At 31.2% G+C, this 24285-nt stretch overlaps 3 protein-coding genes across 10 annotated transcripts; 1 reads left to right on the forward strand and 2 right to left on the reverse strand.

The window, feature by feature from the left end:
* Window positions 1–4369: 4369 nt before the first annotated feature.
* On the reverse strand, window positions 4370–8303 carry LOC142555438 (histone deacetylase 2). Of its 2 annotated transcripts, XM_075666300.1 has the most exons (13): window positions 8043–8302; window positions 7883–7938; window positions 6926–7043; window positions 6716–6778; window positions 6381–6449; window positions 6132–6298; window positions 5936–6000; window positions 5778–5824; window positions 5511–5555; window positions 5372–5422; window positions 5136–5222; window positions 4592–4679; window positions 4370–4520 (listed from the first exon to the last, which is right to left on the reverse strand). In XM_075666300.1, exons 1-13 carry the CDS (start codon window positions 8169–8171, stop codon window positions 4414–4416), a joined length of 1092 nt encoding a protein of 363 aa, XP_075522415.1. In that variant the 5' UTR covers window positions 8172–8302; the 3' UTR covers window positions 4370–4413. The 2 variants fall into 2 exon arrangements, with proteins under 2 accessions (XP_075522415.1, XP_075522416.1); XM_075666301.1 differs by lacking the exon at window positions 6381–6449 and having other exon boundaries at window positions 8043–8303.
* Window positions 8304–15633: 7330 nt separating this feature from the next.
* On the forward strand, window positions 15634–21540 carry LOC142555442 (calcineurin B-like protein 1). 4 transcript variants are annotated; one of them, XM_075666306.1, is made up of 9 exons: window positions 15634–15790; window positions 15919–16069; window positions 16150–16232; window positions 17054–17113; window positions 20601–20709; window positions 20805–20857; window positions 20935–21015; window positions 21098–21210; window positions 21317–21540. In XM_075666306.1, the coding sequence occupies exons 1-9, from the start codon at window positions 15770–15772 to the stop codon at window positions 21372–21374; spliced, it is 729 nt and encodes a 242-aa protein (XP_075522421.1). In that variant the 5' UTR covers window positions 15634–15769; the 3' UTR covers window positions 21375–21540. The 4 variants fall into 4 exon arrangements, with proteins under 4 accessions (XP_075522421.1, XP_075522422.1, XP_075522423.1 ...); XM_075666307.1 differs by having other exon boundaries at window positions 20625–20709; XM_075666308.1 differs by lacking the exon at window positions 16150–16232 and having other exon boundaries at window positions 15919–16074.
* Window positions 21541–21644: 104 nt separating this feature from the next.
* LOC142555440 (uncharacterized protein ycf36) lies at window positions 21645–23253 on the reverse strand. 4 transcript variants are annotated; one of them, XM_075666303.1, is made up of 5 exons: window positions 22671–23253; window positions 22522–22550; window positions 22349–22443; window positions 22100–22156; window positions 21979–22011 (listed from the first exon to the last, which is right to left on the reverse strand). In XM_075666303.1, exons 1-4 carry the CDS (start codon window positions 23140–23142, stop codon window positions 22147–22149), a joined length of 606 nt encoding a protein of 201 aa, XP_075522418.1. In that variant the 5' UTR covers window positions 23143–23253; the 3' UTR covers window positions 21979–22011; window positions 22100–22146. The 4 variants fall into 4 exon arrangements, with proteins under 4 accessions (XP_075522417.1, XP_075522418.1, XP_075522419.1 ...); XM_075666304.1 differs by having other exon boundaries at window positions 21979–22027; XM_075666302.1 differs by lacking the exon at window positions 22349–22443 and having other exon boundaries at window positions 21645–22011; window positions 22671–23246.
* Between the last annotated feature and the right edge of the window lie 1032 nt (window positions 23254–24285).

Below are 24285 nucleotides of genomic sequence, written 5' to 3' on the forward strand. Positions count from 1 at the left end.
GTTTGCAAATACTTGATTTCGTAAATGAGATACTCTCAATATATATTAAAATACTGGATATTTGAATAGACAACGTAAGCTCACCAAGTATTGATATTTCTATGGAATAAGCATTTGGATGACATATTCATTTCATTAATATTTTTTTGTAAAAGAAAAAACAAATTCCCAACTAAGCATGTAAATTTTAAAGTACTTATTTTATTTGAGAAGTACCTAATTTGAGATTGCAAATATTTGATTTTGTATACGAGATACTCATAATATGTAATAGAATATTGGATATTCGAATATACAACGTAAGCTCACCAAATGTTTATTTTTTCTTGGAAGATGCATTTAGATGACATATTCATCTCATTTAATATTTTTTTGTAAAAAAACAAAAAAAATTCCCAGCTAAGTATTTAAATTTTAAAATATTTAGTTTTACTTGAGAAGTATTTAATTTGAGTTTGTAAATAATTAATATCTTGAATGAGATACTCACAATATGTATTAAAATACTGGATATTCGAATAGGCAACGTAAATTAACCAAGTGTTGTTCTTTTCATGGAAGATATATTGATACGAAGAGTATCTAAATTGGTGAAGTTAAAAATATGATAGCTAAATTGGTACAAAGAGTATCTAATGCGAGTTCGCAAATACTTGATTTTACTCTCTAAATACTTATATCCAACTATTTTTGGATGTCAAAATATATAATTTGAAGTTAATATTGTGTGGTCTTTGATGATGATATTCGTTAAGTAAAAATGAGATACCTAAATTAATACAAATAATACCTAATACGAGTCCACAAATACTTGATTTTACCATTAAATACTCAAATTCGATTATTTGATGATGTCAAAATATATAATTTGAAGTCAATATTAAGTGACCTTTGATGATGAGATCTGTGAAATAAAAATGTGATACCTAAATTGTTAAAAGTATTACATAATTAGATTCAACTGATAATTGATTTTATCATTTAAAAACTCAAATTTGATAATAAGTATAATGAAAGAATATTGATACATATAATGAATGATTACCAATAAATATTATGAATGAATACTAATGTGGATGATATCAAATGAAGTATTGGCTTGTCATTTAATGAATACCAACAAGTATTGTGAATGAATATTAATGATATTATAAATTAATGCTCGTAAGTATAAAGAAAATAATACTAATAAATATAATGAATAATTACCAATAAATATTATGTCAAATAAGAATAATTGTCAAATAAGTCATTCAATGAATATCAAAAGTATTGTCAATTAATATTGATGAGTATTTTATAAATCATTAATTCAAAAATCGATAGATATACTTAAAATGCAAACTTCAAGCTCATTTACGAATTATGTTCATAATGCATCTTCCAATTAGTCCACGATGAATAATGAACTATGTTTATTTATTTAAATGATATGAATAAGTATCATAATGAATTTTCCAAGGAAAGATTGCATATTCGAATATCCAGTATTTTAATGCATATTGTGAGTATCTCATTTACGAAATCAAGTATTTGCAAACTCAAATTAGATACTTCTCAAGTAAAACTAAGTACTTTAAAATTTTCATGCTTATTTGAGATTATTTGAGATTTTTTTTTACCAAAAAAATATTAAATAAGATGAATATGTAATCCAAATACATATTTTAATGGAAAAACCAATACTTGATGAACTTACGTTTGCATATTCGAATATCAAGTAGTCTATTTATATATTATGAGTATCTCGTGTACCAAATCAAGTATTTGCATTATGAAACTAGGTACTTCTCAAGTAAAATTAAGTACTTTTCAACATCCATGTTTATTTGAGAATTTGTTTTTTTTTTTTACAAAAAAATATTAAATGAGATGAATATGTCATCCAAATGCATATTCCATAGAAAGACCAACACTTTGTGAACTTAAGTTTCATATTCGAATATCCAGTATTCTATTACATATTATGAGTATCTCATGTACCAAATCGAGTATTTGCAATATGAAATTATGTACTTCTCAAGTAAAATTAAGTACTTTAAAATTTTCATGCTTATTTGGGAATTTGATTTTTTTTTTTACAAAAAATATATTAAATGAGATAAATATGTCATCCAAACGAATCTTCCGTGGAAAGCAAACACTGGGTGAACTTACGTTGGATATTCGAATATACAATATTCTATTACATATTATGAGTATCTCCTGTACCAAATCGAGTATTTGCAAACTCAAATTAGGTACTTTTCATCCAAATGCATATTCCATGAAAATACCAAAACTTGGAGAATTTACATTGCCTATTCGAATATCCAGCATTTTGTTACATATCGTGAGTATCTCATTTACGAAATCAAGTATTTGCAACTCAAATTAGGTACTTCGCATGTAAAACTAAGTACTTTAAAATATTCATGCTTATTTTAGAATTTGTTTTTCGTTTTTTTACAAAAAATATATTAAATGAGATGAATATGTCATCCAAATGCATTTTCCGTGAAAAGTCAACATTTGGTGAACTTACATTGCATATTTGAATATCCAGTATTCTATGACATATTATGAGTATCTCCTATATCAAATCAAGTATTTACAAACTCAAATTAGATACTTCTCATCCAAATGCGTATTCCATGGAAATACCAACACTTGGAAAACTTACGTTGTCTATTCAAATATATAATATTTTAATACATATTGTGAGTATCTCATTTACGAAATCAAGTATTTGCCAACTCAAATTAGGTACTTCTCAAGTAAAACTAAGTACTTTAAAATTTTCATGCTTATTTGAAAATTTGTTTTTTTAACAAAAAAATATATTAAATGAGATGAATATGTCATCCAAATGCATTTTCTATTGAAATACCAATACTTAGTGAATTTACGTTGTCTATTCGAATATCCAGTATTTTAATACATATTGTGAGTATCTTATTTACGAAATCAAGTATTTGCAAACTCAAAATAGGTATTTCTCAAGTAAAACTAAATATTTTAAAATTTACAAATAGGTATTTATCAAGTAAAACTAAATATTTTAAAATTTACATGCTTAGTTTGGAATTTAATTTTTTTTACAAAAAAATATTAAATTAGATGAATATATCATCCAAATACACCTTTCATGAAAAGACAAACAATAACTAAATTTATGGTGATCTTCGTATTTTCTTACACATTCGGAGTATTTAAAGAGTCAAATCAAGTATCTGGAACTTCAAAATATATACTTTATATGTCAAAATAAGTACTTAATCTTATTTCATGATGAATGAACAACTATATTTTTTTAAAAATAAAATGACATGAATAAGTCATCATAATGCATTTTTAATGAAAAACCAACATGACTGAAATTCTTGTTATTTTTCGAAAATATAATATTTTTTTACACATTTGGAGTATTCAAATAACAAAATCAAGTATCTGAAACCCCATAATAGGTACTAATATTTTGGTAGAAGGAAAACACACAATTAATTTGGTGGATAAAATTATATATTTATTTAAATAATAAAAGGGCAAAAATGTAAATTTATCTTTGTAGGGAGCTAAAACTAAGTTTGTAGAGTTGTCGGTTATTGATTTGTAAAAAAAATCATATAGATACTGAATCTTAAACAAAAGATGTACAAAGATATTTTTTTGAAATTTGCCCATAAATTTTTGGGTTTTTCATGAGACCAAAGGGAGTCCAAAAGATTTAATGCAAGCAACAAAGGATAATCAAATCTAGGTTGAATTAAAACAATTTAAAATCAAAATTTCATAACTGCACTTAAATATATGTTTGGTGATTGGTGTAGCTGGCCAGATTGGTCCCAGGGCGTCTCTCATTTTGCATACTCATCCTGCTCCACAAACTTTGGCTGATTGCTTCCATTTCAAGGCATAATCAAACCCATCATCCAAAGTTGGGACTGGAAACATGCCGACACGATTAAAGGTATGGATTAATACGTCGGATGTGAACCCCCAATACACCACATTGGAGAGTATGAAACTTGGTATCCAATAAAAATAATACGTAACCAAACAAACACATCATATTCGACAAGGTTTTCCTCATTTAAAATGTCATTCGGGCAATAACAGGTCAAAAGTATCCATTAAAAGCCAGACTTTCCGAGAGAACATCTATTCACAGTTCTCATTATGTACTGTGTTGATCATTTCCAAAGACGAAAACTAAGGGAGCATCTCTGAACCGCGATGCTCAAAATCTAAGACTCCTGTTAAGACACAAACTGAAATTCCCAGACTGCTGTAAGTTATACGTGTTTTACAACCCCCCCCCCCCCCCCCCCCCCCCTCCTGTAGGGTAAATGTCATATACACACACGTACAATTGCCCATATAAGACGTTACATTTCCTAAGGTTCTTCATGGGGAAGTCTGGAAATGGGATCTTCAGGTAATTGTGATATTTTTTTTACCCTCCATGTTTATCAGAGATTTCATTGACAAATTTATGATAGAATCTGCTATTACTTTGGCACTGGACTTCATGTAACCACCTGAAACAGAAATGTTGGTTTAAGATGCCATTGATTGAGAAGCAACAAAATTTTAGATGAAGATACAATACCTGATGTAAGCATGACAATAGGGATATTCCTTTTACGTGCAAATCCGAAAACCTTCTCATCTCGCGTTGCAATCCCATCCGGACTGATCTGCATAGATTTTAGCATATCAACCAAATATTATGGTCAAGCTGTGCGTTCACTGCAAAAACAGGTTCCTAAAACAAAATCCAGATTTCATGTTCCTGCGACTCTTTTTTCACTGTTTTGGTTCTTAAGGCAAAAAAGAAAAGAGATGGTTTTCTGTTTCTCACTGTTAAATCGGCATCTGATATCCACAAAACTGTAAAAGTTTTTTTACTTGATGACATATGCTTTTCATTTAAATGCATATTAATGACTAAGAGCTAATTCTCGCTGAGCGCACTGTGTGATGAAAAATCATCAAAGATTTCATGGTCAAATTATCTTCCGTGTTCTTCTCGTGTGTAAAATTCAAAACAAATTTCTCAGACATCATCATATTATGATAATTACCCATCCACAGGTTATCCACCCAAATCTGATAGATAGATAATACTTAAGCAACTTGATTCGAGGCTTTACCTTCAATCCGCCCAAGGGATCTCCATCAAGAATATCGGTTCCAGCATTGTAGATTATCAATTCAGGATCGAACAAGCCAGTAGAAACCTATAAGTTTGCCAGAAATATATCACATAGTACCTGAAACTTAACTAATAAGACATTGTTTGGACAAAGGATTCAGTTCTTATCATTCAAATTATCTTAATTATAAATATAACATAGATGAGAAGGGTAAGTGGACTGCAACCGCACACCTGAAGTGCTTGATCAAGTTTTGTCAAATATTCATTTGTCATTGTTCCGCTCTGATAAGACAAAGTAATCAAAGTAACATGATTGTACGAGAAAAACAGCATATGGAGCTACTTCATCTCACTCATAAATCTTTTTTACCGTTACTTCAACTTTCTGATTGATGTATCTCCTTGCCTCATAATCCTAAAACATAAGAGTGGAAAATTTGGAAATTAGGTTGATCGTCATATAATGAATAAACAAAGAGTCGATTGGTCATACGATTCAAAACAAAATACTACATACTACACACAAAAAAAAAGAAGAGAAAAAGTAGTGGTAGAGTGAATACAAAAGGCGGCAGAACAGAAATGACTTCTCGATAAGAGTTCTTTTTTGGAATAAATATACAATAAGGTAACTTACAAATGGATATATATCAGGATTGTACATATCAAGAATGTAGACTCTTCCTGCAATTTTACCATTAACCAAATAAGTATCAAGAAGAAATGACTTGATATTGAAGGGTTGTCGTGAACAGAGCCGGTCCAGAGGAAACGATAAAAAGCAAAAACACATACTGTCATCAGAAAAATCGTTTTCATGGCCATTCCCTTGATGCGCGTCGAGATCTATTATCATCACCCTGAATGTTGAACACGAAAATTATCAAGAACACAAGTAATTTCTTTTGAGTAAGACAGTCTTTGTCAAATATAAATTAACTTAAAACCAATGAGCCTATGTATGTGATTTGAAGTCGGTTACAATTAAGACCTTGAAATATTTAAGCGGACGAAAGCGAAGTGAATGCACATAGATATGTCAGCGTAAGCACAAAATCCACCTCCTTTTGTAGCAGAACAATGATGAAAACCACCACCGACATTGATGGCCCATCCTCGTTCTTTTGCAAGCTTGGCAGATAAAATTGTTCCTCCAACCTGCAGTACAAGTTTAGTCTCTAAGAATAATTCTCAATTAATACAAAATATAGAAAAAACTCACAACAAAATTAACATGGACCTGTTTTCGGAAGGGAAACAGAAGATGCTTATCCACAAGACAATTCGGCAATAATGCAACTGGAGGTACCTAATTTTGACAGAAACTAAATTATTAAGCAAAACAAAAAGCGTAAGAACTATATATATTAATCACAAGGATAAGAATACTAATTTAATATATCAGGTTAACCAATCAATGTGTGTTCATTCTAGGCCATTAAAAGTCAATTCAGAGAAGCAATGCAAAGAGGTTTATCTGAATGAATAAATAAATAAAGGTTTTATTTTTCTTCCAGGAGAAAGCATTTGGATAAACACTAGTAACCCATAATTAAAAATCTTAAAAAATTGTACCTCAACAATTGTGGCGACGTTCAAGCTGCTCTTTAAACTATGCAAGTATGATTCCAAGTGCACCTGCCACCAACAACATAACAGACACAAAATACATTTGTTACATGCATGCAACATCCTCCAATTTCCAGCCAAACAAGAAATCATCATCAATTTAAGGACTTAAGAGGTGTCTTCATTAAGACACAAATTATTGGACATGGATGGTACCACTAGGAGGTCAAATTTCGTAGCCTCCGAAGGTTCAACAATGTGCTTTTTTTCCAGGAAACCCTCAGCAATCAGAAATTGGCAGATGCGACCCCATTTTGATGAATCAAATGGATGCCTGAGATTTGCCATGAAATAATTGAGCTCAGGTGACTTAAAAGCCTCCTGGATGAAATTCTAATATATGATTAATGCTATGTTACCAGTTTATCAATCATTGGTAATCCTATTCGAGGAATTTTCTTAACGTGCTTTTTATATTTTGGCTCTCTTTAAGATATATACATATCTAAATAAACTACGAGAAATTGACTGGAATTAGAGAAAAAGCAAGAGAAAGTAGCCATAAGAAACCATGACAGTAAAATCATGTTCCATTCTATAAATAATGATTGTAAATTATTCACTATTAGGCATGTCAAAAAAGTTAACAGTCATAATATGAAACATGCCAAATTAATTCCTTGATTGCTTGTGGGAATTCCATAAAAACACCATTGCAAATTAGTGCTTAGAAATTCAAGAATGGTTTTGCAGGCGACAAAGATCATACTTTTTGTTGTTTCTGGAGATTGAATATGTTCTGTGAAATCAAACGAATTTTCAGTAGACACGATGACTACCAGTTCACAGTGTATATCTACGGAGATAAGGAAACTGAATGTTCCAATTTCAGCTCCTAATCTTTATGAGATGAGGTGTCACTCGCAGCTCTCTTGCACATACTTGGGTGTTAATTCACACGCCTCGATGAATTCTATAGATTCGATCTTCATTACTTCTAAACTACCCGATAATAACACCCCACCAACCTCCCCAGTATCAGCTGTTTTAGAACAAGAGAAAGAAAACCAAATCCTCTTCAAACCTCCGGATCAATCACAATTAAATTTTCAATTTGAACACTCGACAAGTGATAATATTAGAAGAAAAAGGCAGAATCAGTGGTTTTCTTACAGTTTTTCAATGCCGAGAAATGAGATATTATACGAAGATGAGTACACCAAAGGAACCTGACACACACCAAATAAATCGGCAGCAGAAAATTACTTCGCCACGCGAGGCAGCTCGTTGGAGATTTTAGTTGCAATAACACATAATTCGCGTCAGATTTTACCTTGGAAGCAGGCACATCGAAGTAGAGCTTACTAGAAAGAATTCGACTGCGGCGTTCCGATTCAACATCTTCGTCTCGAAATTCACCTTTGTTGGAAGAATCGCCGGAGTCTGATGACGGAGCCGCCATAGAAAAAATTGCGGGCCGAGGGATTGGCGGATATCGGAAACGAGAAGTGTGAGGAACCCAATTCGGTGGAGCCGCCAGAACTTTTTGGGGATTGTTGTGTGGCCGCCAGGTTTTGACACGTGGACAACGTGAGGGGCTGATATACACAGAACAGTACTTATCTCTACTTGTTGACTAGCTGACCAAAAGTGTGGAACTTGGAAGAAGAAATTAATTTTCTAAAAAAAATTAAATTAAATTAAATATCTTTTTTCAAGAAAACGAAAAAAATTTCTAAAATTGGTTTGTTTTGCTTAAATAATCTTTATATTTGTGTTATGCTGCACGCGTTCTGTATTTATATATATTTTTAAAAATATTATATTTTAATCACATTTTTTATAATTAATTTGAGTTATATAATTGTGAAATTTTATTTACGTGATAAATACAATTATAATTTTATTTTGATATAATTTGATTTCACAAATAAAGAGTTGAGACTTCTTCGGATAATTCTTAATTTAGAAATTTATATAGCTGTCTAATTTAATTATATTCAAATCATTTGGAACTCGGATACTACTATACATACATTTGAGCAATATATTATTTTGGGTTAAATAACTTAATCTCACAATCTTGTACCCTTTTTTGTTTTTACTAATTAGAATAATATGATTGTTATTTCATTCCAAAAATATAGATAACGCTATTAATTTTTATACTAAATAATTACTAAAATTAATTCTTTGTCTTTTTTAGTTTTTGAAAGATAAATAGTTTTAGTATTTTAATTAAAACTAAAATAAATTTTGAAATAAAAGTTTGTGTCATTCGATTATTTTATCTTACTATAAAAAAAAATTTAAATTATGGACAATGATGATTTTTTTCCCCAAATTAACAAGAAGTATACGAAAAAAAAATGTAACTTTGGTATAAAATCCATCAATCAAAACTCTTAGCGACGACGACTAGACAGATTCAGTTTGTACCAAACTTCTATTGCAACTTGGTTTTAATGACCTGCACTCAAACTAAGGGTAATTCTACCACAGTTTTATAATTAAGAGCCCGTTTGGTATCAAAAGTTTTTTGATTAAAAAAGTGCTTTTTTAAGTTGGTTTTTAAAAGTGTTTTTTTAAATAAAAATTGTGTTAATATTGTGTTTGAATGAATAGATAAAAAAACACTTTTTAAATTAATAAATGTGTTTGGATACATATCATTAAAGTGCTTTTTTAACTCATTAATTTATATATATATTTTATAACGGATTTTTAAACAATATAAATAATTAAATCCATACCAAAACAATAAAATATTAAAATCTTAAAAATCATAAAAACAATTGTTAATAACAATGGTTAATGTTTACATTCTACTTTAATTTATTTAAATAAAAACTTATAGTTCAATGTCGACCTTGTATTGGCAGTGAATTTCTTATGTCATCTCTCAATTCTTATGTAACTTAATCTTATCCTCCCACCAACTATTATCAGCTTGCACGGTCATCTTGTTATGATCCCAACCAAGGCCAGTGTGGGGACCCGGACGCTAAGTCATTCCTTAATCGTCTTTAGGAATAATTCAAACAATTATAATAAACAGGGTCTAAATTTTTTTTTAAAATACAAAGCGGAAACGTAATGTAATTCAATTCAAATTACATATTAAATATAAACATACAAATCTTGTATTATCTACAAGAATTCAACTAGGTTCAACTATATATCAGTGCTGAATCCTAAGTTGCTTCGAAGCCCGGATCTCCACGCTATCTAGTCCAGCCTCTTTCTCTTCTTGACCCTGATCCTATCTCACCTGTTGCCATGCACACATACAAACAAGACAACAGCCGGATAACTCCGGTGAGAATTATATTCTCAGTATAAATCATGTATACATGCAATCATAAAAACAATATAAAAGCATATAACAGATATGTATAACATGTATTCAAATCAGAATATAAATCCATATCAAGAATAAATCCTATTCTAAACATGTACCATTATCAGGAACACAATTCATCATGTACCATATTCAGGAACATAATCAACATAACTCCATATAAACTGTCAATTAAACTCATGACTCCACATTTAAGACTAGACTCAATCCTAGTCTAGGGATCCCGGTTTCCAGAAGTTAGCATTCCCATATCGACCAACAGTAATAGAAAAGACTCCAGTTCTATCCACGTCGATAGGATATCGATCACCAGTAATAGAAAAATACCAATTCTATCCACATCGATATGGTATCGATCACCAGTAATAGAAGAAGCTCGTATTCTATCCACATCGGTATAGTATCGATCACCAGTAATAGAAAGAACTCCGATTCTATCCACATCGATATAATATCGATCACCAGTAATAGAAGAAGTTATAATTCTATCCACATCGATAGCCAAACATCCGGTGACAGACTTTGGCACAATCGCCAATACACTATCTTGTGACATCGTGCAATGTGCCCGTGGCGATCCCACCACTATCAGGCACTTCTGTCACAAGATTACTCGTCTAATACCTGCTGTCTATAAATCAAGAGAACAAGTACATCAATCAAATCAATACAATAAAGTAAAGTATGTGATTTAGGGAAACTCGAGCCAAACCTCACTCGAGTTGTGCAATCCCAACTCCACATTAATTTATACATTTATCTTCTCGGTCCGACGAAGACGAAGTATCGAAGTCAACTCTGTCCATACCCAATCTGATAATGACAATCGAATAGATACAATATCAGTACATAACTCAATTCAAAACCTGTTCTGATTTATACTCAAATCAAAACATAATCTGATCAATGCCAATCGATATATGATACCATCTCAATCCATACCGAATCTGATCAATATCAATCAACTGATGTTTCGACGGCATAACAATACAGTCTCGATAACCCTGTCAATTCCAACACCACAGATATAATACCAGAACTCATAATCAATATCGGTGCAATTCATAATTTCAATAACAACACCAATCTGATATCGAATCTCAGTTAATCAATTCCAAAAATTATAACAATTACATAATCAGTCCGTTTCTTAATCTGACTTCGATTCTATGATGTCTAACATGTCAAGAACATCATATATGAATCTCATTCAATTCTGACAACATCATAATTTCAAAACATATCAAAACGTAGTAAAACTTACGTCCAGTTGTAGCTGTCGTCGATAGGAACACAGTACTGAAGTCGGATTTAAAATCGGACGGACGAATTTCTCACAAAAGACGTAAGGATTTTCTATCACTTTCCCTTGACCCTTCTCTCGGTTTTCTCCTTTTCGCTGAATTCTGAATTGCAACATATATACATATATATATATATACACGTTGCACCAAAAAAAAAACAAGTGGCTTGTTCTGTTCTGCATGTCGCGCGCATATGCGCGCCCAAGATCCGCGCATATGCGTCGGAAGCACTGTCCGGCAACTGGACTACTCGCGCATATGCGTGCACTGACATCGCGCATATGCGCGAGACCTACTGTCTCCGCATATATCAACTCGCGCATATGCGTGCCTTCTGCCGCGCATGTGCGCCAACCTTTCTGCCCTGCTCGCGCATATGCGCCGTTCACGTCGCGCATATGCGCCGAGCACTCCACTAGGCTACTGTACACCTCGCGCATATGCGCGTCCTCACGCCGCGCATATGCGCGGAGTCTTCTGTCAAAACCGCGCATGTGTGCGCACCAACTCGCGCATGTGCGCGCATGACATTTCCTTCGCACATATTTCGCGTCTGTTCTCGTCTTTCCCGGTCCACTCCGTTCTGTCTATAATCACTTTAATTAATCAAGAAATCATCCCAAATAATCTCATATTACGGTAAATACACCCAAATCAGTTCAGATTACGGTAATCAAATTCTCGGACCTTACAGCCAGTCTCATTATTTCCAATAAGTTGTGCCCACAGTGCAAAATATTTTCTCATAGAATCCCATTTATTTTTGAATTGTTTTTGATTCAAAGAAAGTCCGTTCTCTCATGAAATTTTGAAACTAAATTTGTGTACCCCATTTTGTTTAAATGTTTGGTAGGCTTATTGCCAGATTCAATTTCTTCCTCACAAATTTTTAAAAATATTTCGGTATTCTGATCAGTCCAATCCGCCTTATTATTCCCATCAGCAACAAATCCAGGTTCAACAGTCTCAATCGTATATCTAGGTAATTGACTTGGATTTGATAATACTCGTTTAAGGAGCTAACTTCGAATACATTCTATATTCAAAAAATAAAACATAAAAAAACAATAGATTATCTAATTCACAATATCATAAATGAAAAAGTAATACAAACAAGGATTAAATAATATTACAGTAATATTATGGTATATAACATATTTTAATTAATATAATATTATATACGTAGTACACAAGAATTGATGAATATTATATACGTAGTTGCAAAAAAATGGAATAAGCAAATACTTTCCCCTTCCTGACTTCCTGGATATATCGGATCATTGACCGAATTGTAACATAATTATCTAATTCACAATACGTAATACAGACGTAAATGAATAGGGAGTGTAGATTCTGCAGCAAAAAGAAAGCAGAAAAAAATGAACGAACAGAAACCTCGACGGAAAAAAAAAATTGTACCTTGTAGAAGAATGGAGAAAAGATTGAGAGGAGGCTACTGGTGGATGTTTTTTTTAAGGTTATTAAAAAAACTAGTGAAAAAAGCTCTAAAATAGGGCTTTTAAAAAAGCTCTAATTTCAACTTAAATAAGTGCTTTTTTAAGCACTAGAAGCCCACCCAAACAAGTTAAAAATTAAAAAAGCATTTTTTTTAAAAAAAACACTTTTTTAATTGTAGCTTCTTATACCAAACGAGCTCTAAGTTAGGAGGTTGTTGATAAAAATAATGTGTATAATTGAAAAAGTGTATTTCAATCTGTAATTTAGACAATATGATCTTCAAATGGTTCGATGTTAAATGTTTAACATGTCTTGAATATAAGAATGCAAATTAATCGAGTCGACTCGAAAAATATTTGATTTGTACTTATCGAATTCGAGCCCTGATTCAAGTTTTAAAATTTCCTTAGTATTCTACTTGATTCGATTTATTTACACCCATAACCTTGAATGATATGGGCCATCATATGAAAACAAACTCACGATAATGTGATGCAAATGGTTGAAACATGGAAATAATGACCAGCAGGTAGTCACCATGATATTTAGTTCTCAAATTTCAAATTATAATTATTTAATTTTTACATTACATGTGATCAAATCAATTAGGACATTTCTTCGACGATATGATAAATATAAAAAATATTGTGAGATCATCACATTAATTAATTTGTAAAACAGATCTCCAGTTCGACAACACTCATGAAAATTATTAATTTTTTATTTTAAAAATATTACTTTTTATAATAGACGTTATATGTGTTAATTTGTTTCACAGATATAAATCAATAAGATAAAGATCATATCGAAGACTTATTCAATGAGAAATCGTGGTATTAGTTGACGATGGATACAAATTAATTTGTCGATACGTCGAGGAGTGTATGAATCCCTTGCGATCTTAAAGATCATATCGAAGAATTATTCAATGAGAAATCATTGTATTAGTCGACGGTGGATATAAATTAATTCGTCTAGACGTCAATAGTGTATGAATCTCTTGTTATACAATTGATGCTTTTGGCATAATATCATGTCAGTCAATGAATAAAATACGTCATGCACGTTTTGAATGCCACTAATAATTAATTAGTTTTTTTAAAAAAATTCATATTGTGTAGCAAAAATTAAAATCGTTGTCCATACTATATGTAAAAGCGCAAGATCTTGATAACCAACTTAATTAAAAAATTTACATATTATCTATATAAATTATAAATATGTTTATCGTTATAAAAATAATCATTAATATTTTTTTATATAATTTTTGTAAAAGCAATCAACTTTACAAATATCTGACGCCTACGTATATTAGATTAAATCAAGATATTGTTAACGTTTATATATAATCATTTAGATCAATCCTTAATGATACTCCATGGATGAGCCCACTATCCCTGACCCATCTTTAGCTCAAATGGAAGGCTCATGTATTCTCCTATAAATATCAGGTTTGAATGTTCAATTCATTCATTCACTATATTATTTTTCAACAGCATCCTTAGTTGCTCCCTCTCATATTCTCATTCTCTGACTTGAGCGTCGGAGGGGCTACGCCGGGATACCCTCTCAGCCCCTTCTAACGATCTCTTTCGTGATTTCAGGCTCAGGACACATTCGAAACATGCGTTTGAACTAGTATCACTTGCTGAAATCGGACCCTAAAGTTCAAGTGAGTATCACTTAAATTTCTATTTTATATGGTTAAACAAGACATTTTATTCCAATAACAAAACTTAAACCTACCTTTTTATTTTAGCTAAACCATTTAAACTATATCGAGATACGTTTTAAGATATAAAATAATATCAATATTTGGAAAATTAATAATTTGAAGAAGAAATTATTTCATTCTTTATCGTGAAGCCCTTGTCCACTTACCAATTCCATCATTGCCATGTTTGAAACAAGACAATTTAGCAATGTGATCGGCCAGCTGTTGGAATATAACGAAAGGTAGAAAAATAATTTAAATTTTTGAATATATGTTCACATCAATGGAATTTTTCGAAGGGAATCAATATATAGATTGATTAATACGATCGAGGAACAATCAGTCTTTTATCGTATTATATCATTTCATATCATATTCATTTGATTTTTCTCAAGTCTTGGTCAAGGCCTCGATTTTGAAAATAAATTTGATATAATTAGTATTTACGGAGAAGTTTAAAAAATTTATTTATGCGTTGGAAATTTAAATTAAATGAATTGAAATTAAAGAAGATACCAGAAAATCCCAACGGAAAATAAAGAATATTAAATCTTAAAAAAAAAACATAACACAAAAGCATATAAGTTAAAAACAAAACAAAAAATATATTTGAGACAATTTCAAAAAGAAATGAAATTTATATAATTGAGAGAGAGTGCGTATAAACCGATATTTTGAAATTAATATACATCGTACGTTATGAAACTTGTGATTTTTTGTTATGACGATAAAATCATCAACCTCAACATTTTATTAGAGTTGTTAAAGTAGGTTGGGTTCGCTGAGTTGGCCCGTCTCACCCCGTCAAATAGATAAATTGGGTTGGCAATTTCATAATCCACCCAAATTTCGGGCCACTCCCCAAATGTTGGTGGGTTTCGGGTCGGCTTGTCCCACGATCCATTTTAACTGATTTATCATTCAGTATGCACTGAATAAACTTACCGGACTGACACAGTAGTCTATAAATCATGTTAGCTATATAAAACACAGTGAGCAAATCATTTGTGACATATTCGCCTAAGAAACTATTGACGAGGAAATCAAATCTATGACCACTAACCCTCAAGCGATCAATCACTTAATTCTACTAAAATCGGATACGTACCTAGAATGAATACTAGATTAATATTTATATAGATCACATGATAAAGTAGAAGCCCAAACGTACTCCCTTTTTCCCTATGAAATAGTTACTCTGGCATGCGAGAGATACAATTCCGATGGACTTGGGTTATTCTCTGGTAATTTATGAAGTTCTCGTACCCATCAATGCTTCGCTTACACTTAGTTACAGCATAACTCAGCTGCCTCCTCCTCCTCCTCCTCCTCATCATCATTATTAATTGTGTGTTATCAACTTAATTACAAGTTATGCGCGGTGGTGTTTCCGATAATCAAGATCGTCGAAGAGGTGATTTTTGCTTTCTCCGGTTGTTTCGAGTGCCAGAATTCGTTGTCCGGCTGCAAGAAACTAAGGCCGGGAAGTGAGGATTTTACTCCACTCTCTGAAGAATCTCTATGTATGGTAATTGTCTTGAACGTTTTCATGTCTTTTTGTGTTATTATTCTTATTATGCATCCATTGTGATTAATTTTGCAGTTACAGTAAGTGACGTAGCGGTATTGTTTGAGTTGTTCAAGCAGTTGAGCAGTTCAATAATGGACGATGACTTTATACAAAAGGTTTATTTTTGTGGCATTCCCATTTTATTAATTATTAGGATAACATTTAAATGCAAGTGTTCGGTCTACAACTGATATCAGAGCAAGATTACGGTTTCGCTTCTGATTTATTTCAAGGAGTACAATTATTCATACGACGATTGTCGGGCAACAATAATTATTTTTGTTGGATAGAGAAATCGAAACATGACTCATTTTATGACTATTGGATCAATATATTTTTAGATTAAGAACCTTATTTTAAAAGCATGTGATTCCATGTACGGATCTGGGAATTAGAGTCGGGGTAGACTTGAATTTAATATAATAAATTATATATATAACAAAAAAATCATTAAATTATATTGTTCAATAAATTAAGGAGGCGAGTTGAGCTTTGGATGTGGAAAAGATGACTTCTAGTGGGCTGAGTAAAATTTTTATATAGATAAGAAAAAGGGTGGACTACATCCCAAGACTAACATAAGCTTGATCCTTCCATCCCAAAACTGGGGCGAACCAGTTTTGTTTGAGATTTGTTTTTAAAGAAAAAGGATTTATTCATAAAACGAATGGATATATAATATATTTATGATATCTTCTAGAATTTTAATTTATTGGAAGTAATCAAAGATATTTTTGCTGACCCCTTTTTACGAAAAATATTCCCGCATCAATCAACTTCTAGATATTGCAAATCGGGTAGATCCATCTTATGTATGTATGGTGGCAGTTTAATTAAATAACGATCAGAATTAATTAAATGCTTTTCCGGTCCTAAATTATGCATTTTGTAGGGTAATGACACTATTAATTCTAACCATTTGATGGCATGCACGTAGGAAGAGCTTCAGTTGGCACTTTGTGGAACTTCCCATCGTCAGGACATCTTTTTGGACAGGGTAATTACAACCTTAATCCTCGTTTTAATTATCTGTCGTAATTATTACATACATTTCATAGAAGCGGTTGCACGCACGCCTTTTTCGATTTCACATCTGCAAGAATAGTAGTTACGCGCACACATATTGTTAGGCGAAAAGGGCCACGTTCATTTAATGGTGTCAGAAGAATACGAAATTTTGCCCACAATGTCACATTTGTCAAATTTGATTGGCATGTCTAGAAGTTGATTGGTTATTTCAGGCATGGCCATCTCAGTTTATGCATCCCAAAATCAAGAGCTTTCAAAACTTAGTATAATAGAGATATCATTTGAGTGCTGAGTGTTCTCTTGTGTGAGTTAGAGAAATTATTTTTCTCGGTTATACTCGAGTTGAAAGTATAAGATATTTAGTATATTATTATATATATTTGTTGTAATATTTCTCCTATTATAAAAAATATGCACTAGCTCCGTAAACGTAGCCTATCTTGGATAAATCACGTAATTTACCTTGTGTTCTTGCTTATTATTTTATTCCGCATTTTTTTATCATCATGATCATTATCGTTTCGGTGTAATTACCCAATATATCAATATATATATACTAGAAAAGTGCACGTGTGTTGCACGTGAGTAACGAAACTGGTGAAAATATATGAATGCAATTTTGATAATATTTAAATGAATTAAAATATGGCTAGTATCATTTATCAATTGAAACAAATCAAACAAAAAAAATAAAAATCATGACCATAGACGGTATATGAATCGGAAAAGTTATCTTATCCACATGACACATTTTTTAATATGCTTCTTGGTTGGTTTTGACAACTCAACAACTCTTTGTCATAGTTTTTATAATATGCGTATAACCATTTTGGTATACTCAACAAGTATATGATCATCTTTAATATTTATTATCTTATTTAGAATCCTCATCTGAGATCTGCCATGCTTGTAGTTTGCTTCCCTATCACGACATTTTTTCGTTTTCTACATTGTTTTTATCCGATAATCTTATATTTCGACTATTTGTTTTTTTTGTTGAATGATTTTTCAGTTTATGACAATCATCAACTGTAACTCCTAAGAAAAAATTCTTTTAGTCGTGATAGGTTTTTACTTGTAAGTAAAAGTATGTATAACCTATATATCCTTCAACAACATAACCAATGAATGATATTATAATTTTTTCAAACATCATGATATTTGTAATATCAATTTTATATATTCAGTATCAATATTATTAACATATAGCTATACGGTTAATAAATTTTTAACAATGATTTCTCAATCACTGTGAGAAATAATACTTGAAAATCTATCGAATTACTATATATTAGAACCGTGTCCTCGTTTAATTTGACGCAATTCAAGAAAGTCATCTAGTTAGTCACTCTTTTAGAAGCTTTGGAACAATGATTGCGTTCATCATATCATGAAAATAATATAATTTCAATCTCATTTGTTGTGTCTAGAACATAATATTATATTATTCATTGAAACAAAACAAATTTTTTTTTTATCGAATTTACATTTTGTTTATAATATTTTATATCTTGTGGAACGATATACAAAATTAATTATTGCATTTTAAAAATTTTGAGAAGAGACACGAATAATGTAATTAAGATATGCATATGAGATATCAAGATGATATTGGAGGAAATAAAGTGCAACTGGCTCAATGACTCAATTTACTAAAAATTCACAAAATTGATCTATTGTTTCCACAAAACTTTAAAATTTTTCTCATACCATTATAAATAGAATGAGAATCGTGTACACTTTGTTTTTCATGTATTTCTTTTTCTGGATGAACAATTTTTTTCTTTTTGAAAAACGATTTTATTCTTTGAGAAATATTGACATTTTATATGACATTCATACAACATAATCAACACAAATGACATATAACAATAAAACATGTTAACGTTAGTGTAAAAAACTCATCTCATTGCAAGAATACTAAATGATCAATTGAAGCATATTATTTAGTAATATTTATTTAGTAACATATATAAAAAATTGATCAAATAACTTAAAAACAGTGTTTGAAATCAGTTACATTCAAACATTTCTCTCAATCAAGTATCTCAGTTGACACAAAGAGTCTGAAAATATCTTTATTTTAAATGAGAGAAAGAAGTTTTATATGAACTTAATATTTATTAATACTTTATTTTTATTTCATCCGTCTCATCTCCCTTTGTCATCCCATTATTATCTATCATTAATATGGCAGGGATTTTCATGAATTTGACTGCAATGTATAAATTTAAGTAATTAAAATTAAATTAAAATAATAAATAGTTTGATTGAGTTAAGTACACTATTAATGACCTTTTTAAACTAACATAAAAAATGACTTAAATAACATCATGAATATGACGAATTGTAAAAAAAAAGGTAAAATAGTAAGCTCACAAATGAAACTCATATATTTAATAGATATTATTATTAATAGATAATATATTATTTATGGATATTTTTTTAGCATCATATATCGAAATTGACTAAATGCTTAAATATTTGCATTGAAATCACTTACATTCAAACATTTTATATCAATCATATATCTATGTTGATACATAAATAGTCTAAAAATATCTATATTTTAAATGAGAAAAAGATGTTTTATATGATCTTAATATTTATTAATAATTTAATTTTTTTCAGTCTCACTTTTCTCCATTCGTATTCCCAATATTAACTTAATATTCGGAATATTAACAATTTTTTTAATTTATAACATTGTTATAGTAATTTTCTATGAATTTGAATGTCAATGTTTAAATAACTAACGTAGAAAATAATTTAATGTTTAAATATGTATCATTGTAAACTAAATGAAATTCAAATAGTAATATTAGCAATTTTTTTAAATATGTAACATGTAAACTAAATGAAATTCAAAAGTAAAATCAAATTAATAATTATCTTCATGGAATTAAGTATAGTATTAATGTTCATATTAAATTAACTTAGAAAATGACTTAAAGAACTCATGAACATAAAAAATTGTAAAATAAATGAGAGGGTAAAATAGTAAGCTCACAATAATGAAATTCAAAAGTAAAATCAAATTAATAACTATCTTGATAGAATTAAGTACACTATTATGTTCATATTAAATTAACTTAGAAAATGACCTAAAGAACCTCACATGAACATAAAAAATTGTAAAATAAATGAAATGGTAAAATAGTAAGCTCACAATTCAAACTCATATATTTATAATAGTATATAGATTAGATATTAGATATATGAATTTGATATGTTGCACGTACACACCTACGTAAGTATAATTGATATGTCACTTACTTGTTATTGATATGTCACTTACTTGTTAGATGTGATGAAATATATCAAAATTGTACGTTCTATAGATGAATATCACATTGTTCACATATAAGAACGATATATATCGCTATTAGAAAAGTATATTATTTATGTATTGCTAATTGCTGTGAATTCGATGGAGTTAATATTTCTGATCACAGGTTTTTGATCTATTCGACGAAAAGAGGAATGGTGTGATTGAATTCGAAGAATTTGTCCATGCTCTCAATATATTCCATCCCCATGGTCCTATGGAAGGCAAAATAGACTGTAAGAATATATAGTACGATCATCATTGTCATAATTCGGAAAGAAGAAAAGACGAATCCGAAAGTATAATGTTTTGAAGTCTTTCTTGTTCGCAGTCGCCTTCAAGTTTTTCGACCTGAGACAAACAGGGTACATCGAGCCAAAAGAGGTGTGATTTAGCTATGTATGATAACATTTCTGATGCCACCCTTAGCATAAAAATTTTCTTGATTTTTGCATGACCAGGTGAAGCAACTGGTGATCGCAATGTTGGAAGAATCTGACATGGTGCTTTCTGATGAAGTCCTTGAGGAGATAGTTGGCAATGTATACGATCATAATGATATTAATTTCAATTGTATATTTCCAAGTTCCTTGGATTATCGAGGAATTGTGTTATCTGTGGCAGACTTTTGCCGATGCCGACGCGGATAAAGACGGTAAAATTGGTAAAGAGGATTGGGAGGCTTTTGTTACAAGGCATCCATCTCTTCTGAAGAACATGACTTTACCTCATCTGAAGTATGTTAGCTTCTTTCATAAATTCAATCTCCTTTTTTCTTGTATAACTAAAAGTTTGGTCATTTTCCCATCCCGTCATTGACCCGTCTTGTTGTTTGTCTTCCAGGAACATCTCTGCTGCTTTCCCTAGTTTCAGTTTTGACACGGGGATCGTGCAAAAATAAAGTTCTTGGATCAAACTCTGACGGGTGAAATCTTCCTCCAGGAAGTTGAAGAGATCAAGATTTTGAGGAGTCCCGTTATACGGAGTCGATCTGCATCACATAGTTTGCATTTCATAAATGATTACTTTTGGTTTGTTGGAGTTATTGGGAACATTTCGATACAATCTCTACATGTACTAAATATCCTGTTAATCTGATGCATGGAAGATGTAAAATAAGTATGCGGGCTTCTCCGACTCCTTTCTCGATACTTTGATTGGGGTAGCATAATTAACCAACTACGAATCACTTGCTTTTCTTGATAACCAACGTTCTCAGACCAATTATTACACATGTAAATATCCCATGAAATCACATACACAAAGCTATATAATGAGGTTTTCTTTCACATAATTTGATTGCAGAATACAGCTCACATTCAAGAACTCGAGGATTCACCACAAAATGCATCAGGCTCAAATGATCTCGCAGATTCCTCATTGTAAACTCCAGGTATGGCTCTACCTCCAGGTTCCTCGGACGCTATATCTGAATACTTTTGGCCGCTCTCGAAATCGAAAAGGAATACCATACATATATACAATGAGACTCCAAGAACCAAAAGGGTGTTCTTTAGTCTACCTAGGACAGGCTTCACCTGTTCAAAATTTGAGCTGGACTATGTAATATAAAATATTTGTGGTTCAACTCATACAATCTGTAAGGCCATTGAATGAAAGGCTTACAGAAAATGATCCTAGCAGACGATCCCGTGCCAAAACTTCTGCTGTTTTCACCCATATCTGTTCATTTTAATAACCCTGGATCAACCATTCTTCCACTAAATTAACCAAAAATTATAACATTTAGACTTCCATGCCACCATGCCAAATTGGTGATAAGTCGAAACATTTTTTGATAGCAAAACTGATCAAATTATCGACGCAGTTAATGTCAAATACCAATCAATTATATTAATTTTACTACTATCCTACCTCGGAATAATGCCAAGATTGATATACTGACATACTTTTTCACGTAGATTACAAATTAGATCACGTAATCCATTAGTGTATGTCATCGAATCAAACTGTGTCAGCAAATGTAATAAATGTGATTCTACCTATAAATTTTTTTTCTGAACATTGGAAATTATAAAGGTAATTACCTGGCCATCGTACCACCCTGTCTCTTCATCTGCCACGTGATCCACAAAATAGAATTTTATAATGAATCAAAAAACGAAAACAAAAACAGAAACAGAAACAGAAACAGAAACAGAAACAGAAAAAAATAAATACGTGCAATATTCCTCACATTCGACGGTGGCGCTAAGCAGCCGATTCCCGACATAAGCCCAGCCCAAGTACATCCTAACAACAGCAAGAATCACCACAAAAAGCCCACTTGAAACGGCACCCAACACCAACCTAATGGGCTCGAACCTGGGCCCCGCAGACCCGATCCAAGAAACCGGCAGGCCCAGAAAAACCGCGAAACAGGCCCCCATGGCCAGCAATCTTGAACTGTATTCCATAGTATCAGCTGAGGCCCAAGAAAATGGGAAAGAACCGGACAGAGACTGGTATTCGTTGATCGGCTGTTGCTCCAGCGGCACCGGGCACTCTTTCTCCGGCGGGGTATTGTGGTTATTTTTGAACGACGAGAAGATCATTCTGGGGAAGAATCTGTGCCTCTGGAAAATGGGATACGCGTGCGCTCTCCTGTAGTCGGCGTGGTTGCAGGGGAGGAAGAAGGTCGGTGAAAATACAGAGAAGGCAGCAGCCATTTTCGGCGTCAGCTTTCCCTTTTCTGCTAATATATATAGGAATATCTAGAATGAAATATAAGCAAAAAATAAAGAAAAAAACAAGAAGAGTAACAACGAAAATGAAAATATCTCGACTGCAGGAGAAATATATATATTGTGGCTTAGCCCGATTAGATAAGGGGTTTATTACCTTTAATTTTAGCCATTAATTTATTACTATTGTTTGGATAATTTAACTATATTATTATAATATTAATCGCATAATTTCTTCTACATATGTTTTAAATTAACTCAATTATTCAATTGAGTTATTTGAAATGACAGATTTATTTTTGTTGTTAATATATTAAATAGAGAAAATTAAAATCAATATTTTTAGTTCTATAATAATTATAGTGTACATAATAAGTAAGAAGATGAATTTTCATATCATCGAGCTTCCTTCACAGAACGATCGGCAACGTGTGATCGATTTTAGGAAGACTTCCTTCCATAAGATCAATCTCGAAATAGAGTATCAATCCAAATTTTTATTGACATCATATCAGTGTGTGGGTAAAAACATTGAAATAAAAAATAATGTCGACGTTTTTGTAGAAGAATTAGTCTATTTTTTGTTAAAAAGTTTAGACATACAAACTTATATGATACCATTTCACAAGCAAATTTTGTGAGATGAATCTCTGATTCGAACAATGAAAAAAATTAATTTATGTCAAAAAATTATTTTTCATTGCACGTATAAACTATGTCGATTTATCACACATATATTAATCAATTTAATCATCTAACAAGTGACATATTCAATTTTAGATGTTTCTGGTCACTTAAATTCACATGTTTTTGGTTGAAATTAAAAATAATGTCGACATTTTTGTAGAGGAATTAGTCTATTTTTGTTATAATTGTAGAGACAAAAACTTCTGTTGTAGCTTTTCACGTTACAATTTTATGAGACGAATTTTCGATATAATATATAAAAAATATTATTTTATGTAAAAAAAATATTACTTTTCACTGTAACATGAACTGGATCGATCCGTGTAATGAATATATATCTATGTAACTTTATGGAAAATTATGCTACCATTTAATTTCATAAACAATAATTTAAATATTACCAAAGATATATGATAAAGACATGTATCTGATTTTGGTAAA

This window comes from Primulina tabacum, chromosome 9, assembly GCF_025594145.1.
Source record: "Primulina tabacum isolate GXHZ01 chromosome 9, ASM2559414v2, whole genome shotgun sequence".
Lineage (NCBI taxonomy): Eukaryota > Viridiplantae > Streptophyta > Magnoliopsida > Lamiales > Gesneriaceae > Primulina > Primulina tabacum.

What these genes read in the sequence shown, in the direction of transcription:
- LOC142555438 (XM_075666300.1), bottom strand. Translation starts at nt 8,171, where the DNA reads ATGGCGGCTCCGTCATCAGACTCCGGCGATTCTTCCAACAAAGGTGAA. An exon ending in TCGATGTGCCTGCTTCCAAG is followed by an intron (nt 7,939 to 8,042) that starts GTAAAATCTGAC and finishes GGTGTGTGTCAG; the next exon opens with GTTCCTTTGGTGTACTCATC. An exon ending in AAACGATTTTTCTGATGACA is followed by an intron (nt 5,825 to 5,935) that starts GTATGTGTTTTT and finishes GTAAAATTGCAG; the next exon opens with GAAGAGTCTACATTCTTGAT.
- LOC142555442 (XM_075666306.1), top strand. Translation starts at nt 15,770, where the DNA reads ATGGACTTGGGTTATTCTCTG. An exon ending in TGGACTTGGGTTATTCTCTG is followed by an intron (nt 15,791 to 15,918) that starts GTAATTTATGAA and finishes CTTAATTACAAG; the next exon opens with TTATGCGCGGTGGTGTTTCC. An exon ending in AGGACATCTTTTTGGACAGG is followed by an intron (nt 17,114 to 20,600) that starts GTAATTACAACC and finishes TTCTGATCACAG; the next exon opens with GTTTTTGATCTATTCGACGA.
- LOC142555440 (XM_075666302.1), bottom strand. Translation starts at nt 23,142, where the DNA reads ATGGCTGCTGCCTTCTCTGTATTTTCACCGACCTTCTTCCTCCCCTGC. An exon ending in GCTTAGCGCCACCGTCGAAT is followed by an intron (nt 22,551 to 22,670) that starts GTGAGGAATATT and finishes ATCACGTGGCAG; the next exon opens with ATGAAGAGACAGGGTGGTAC. An exon ending in GTCTGCTAGGATCATTTTCT is followed by an intron (nt 22,012 to 22,099) that starts GTAAGCCTTTCA and finishes AATTTTGAACAG; the next exon opens with GTGAAGCCTGTCCTAGGTAG.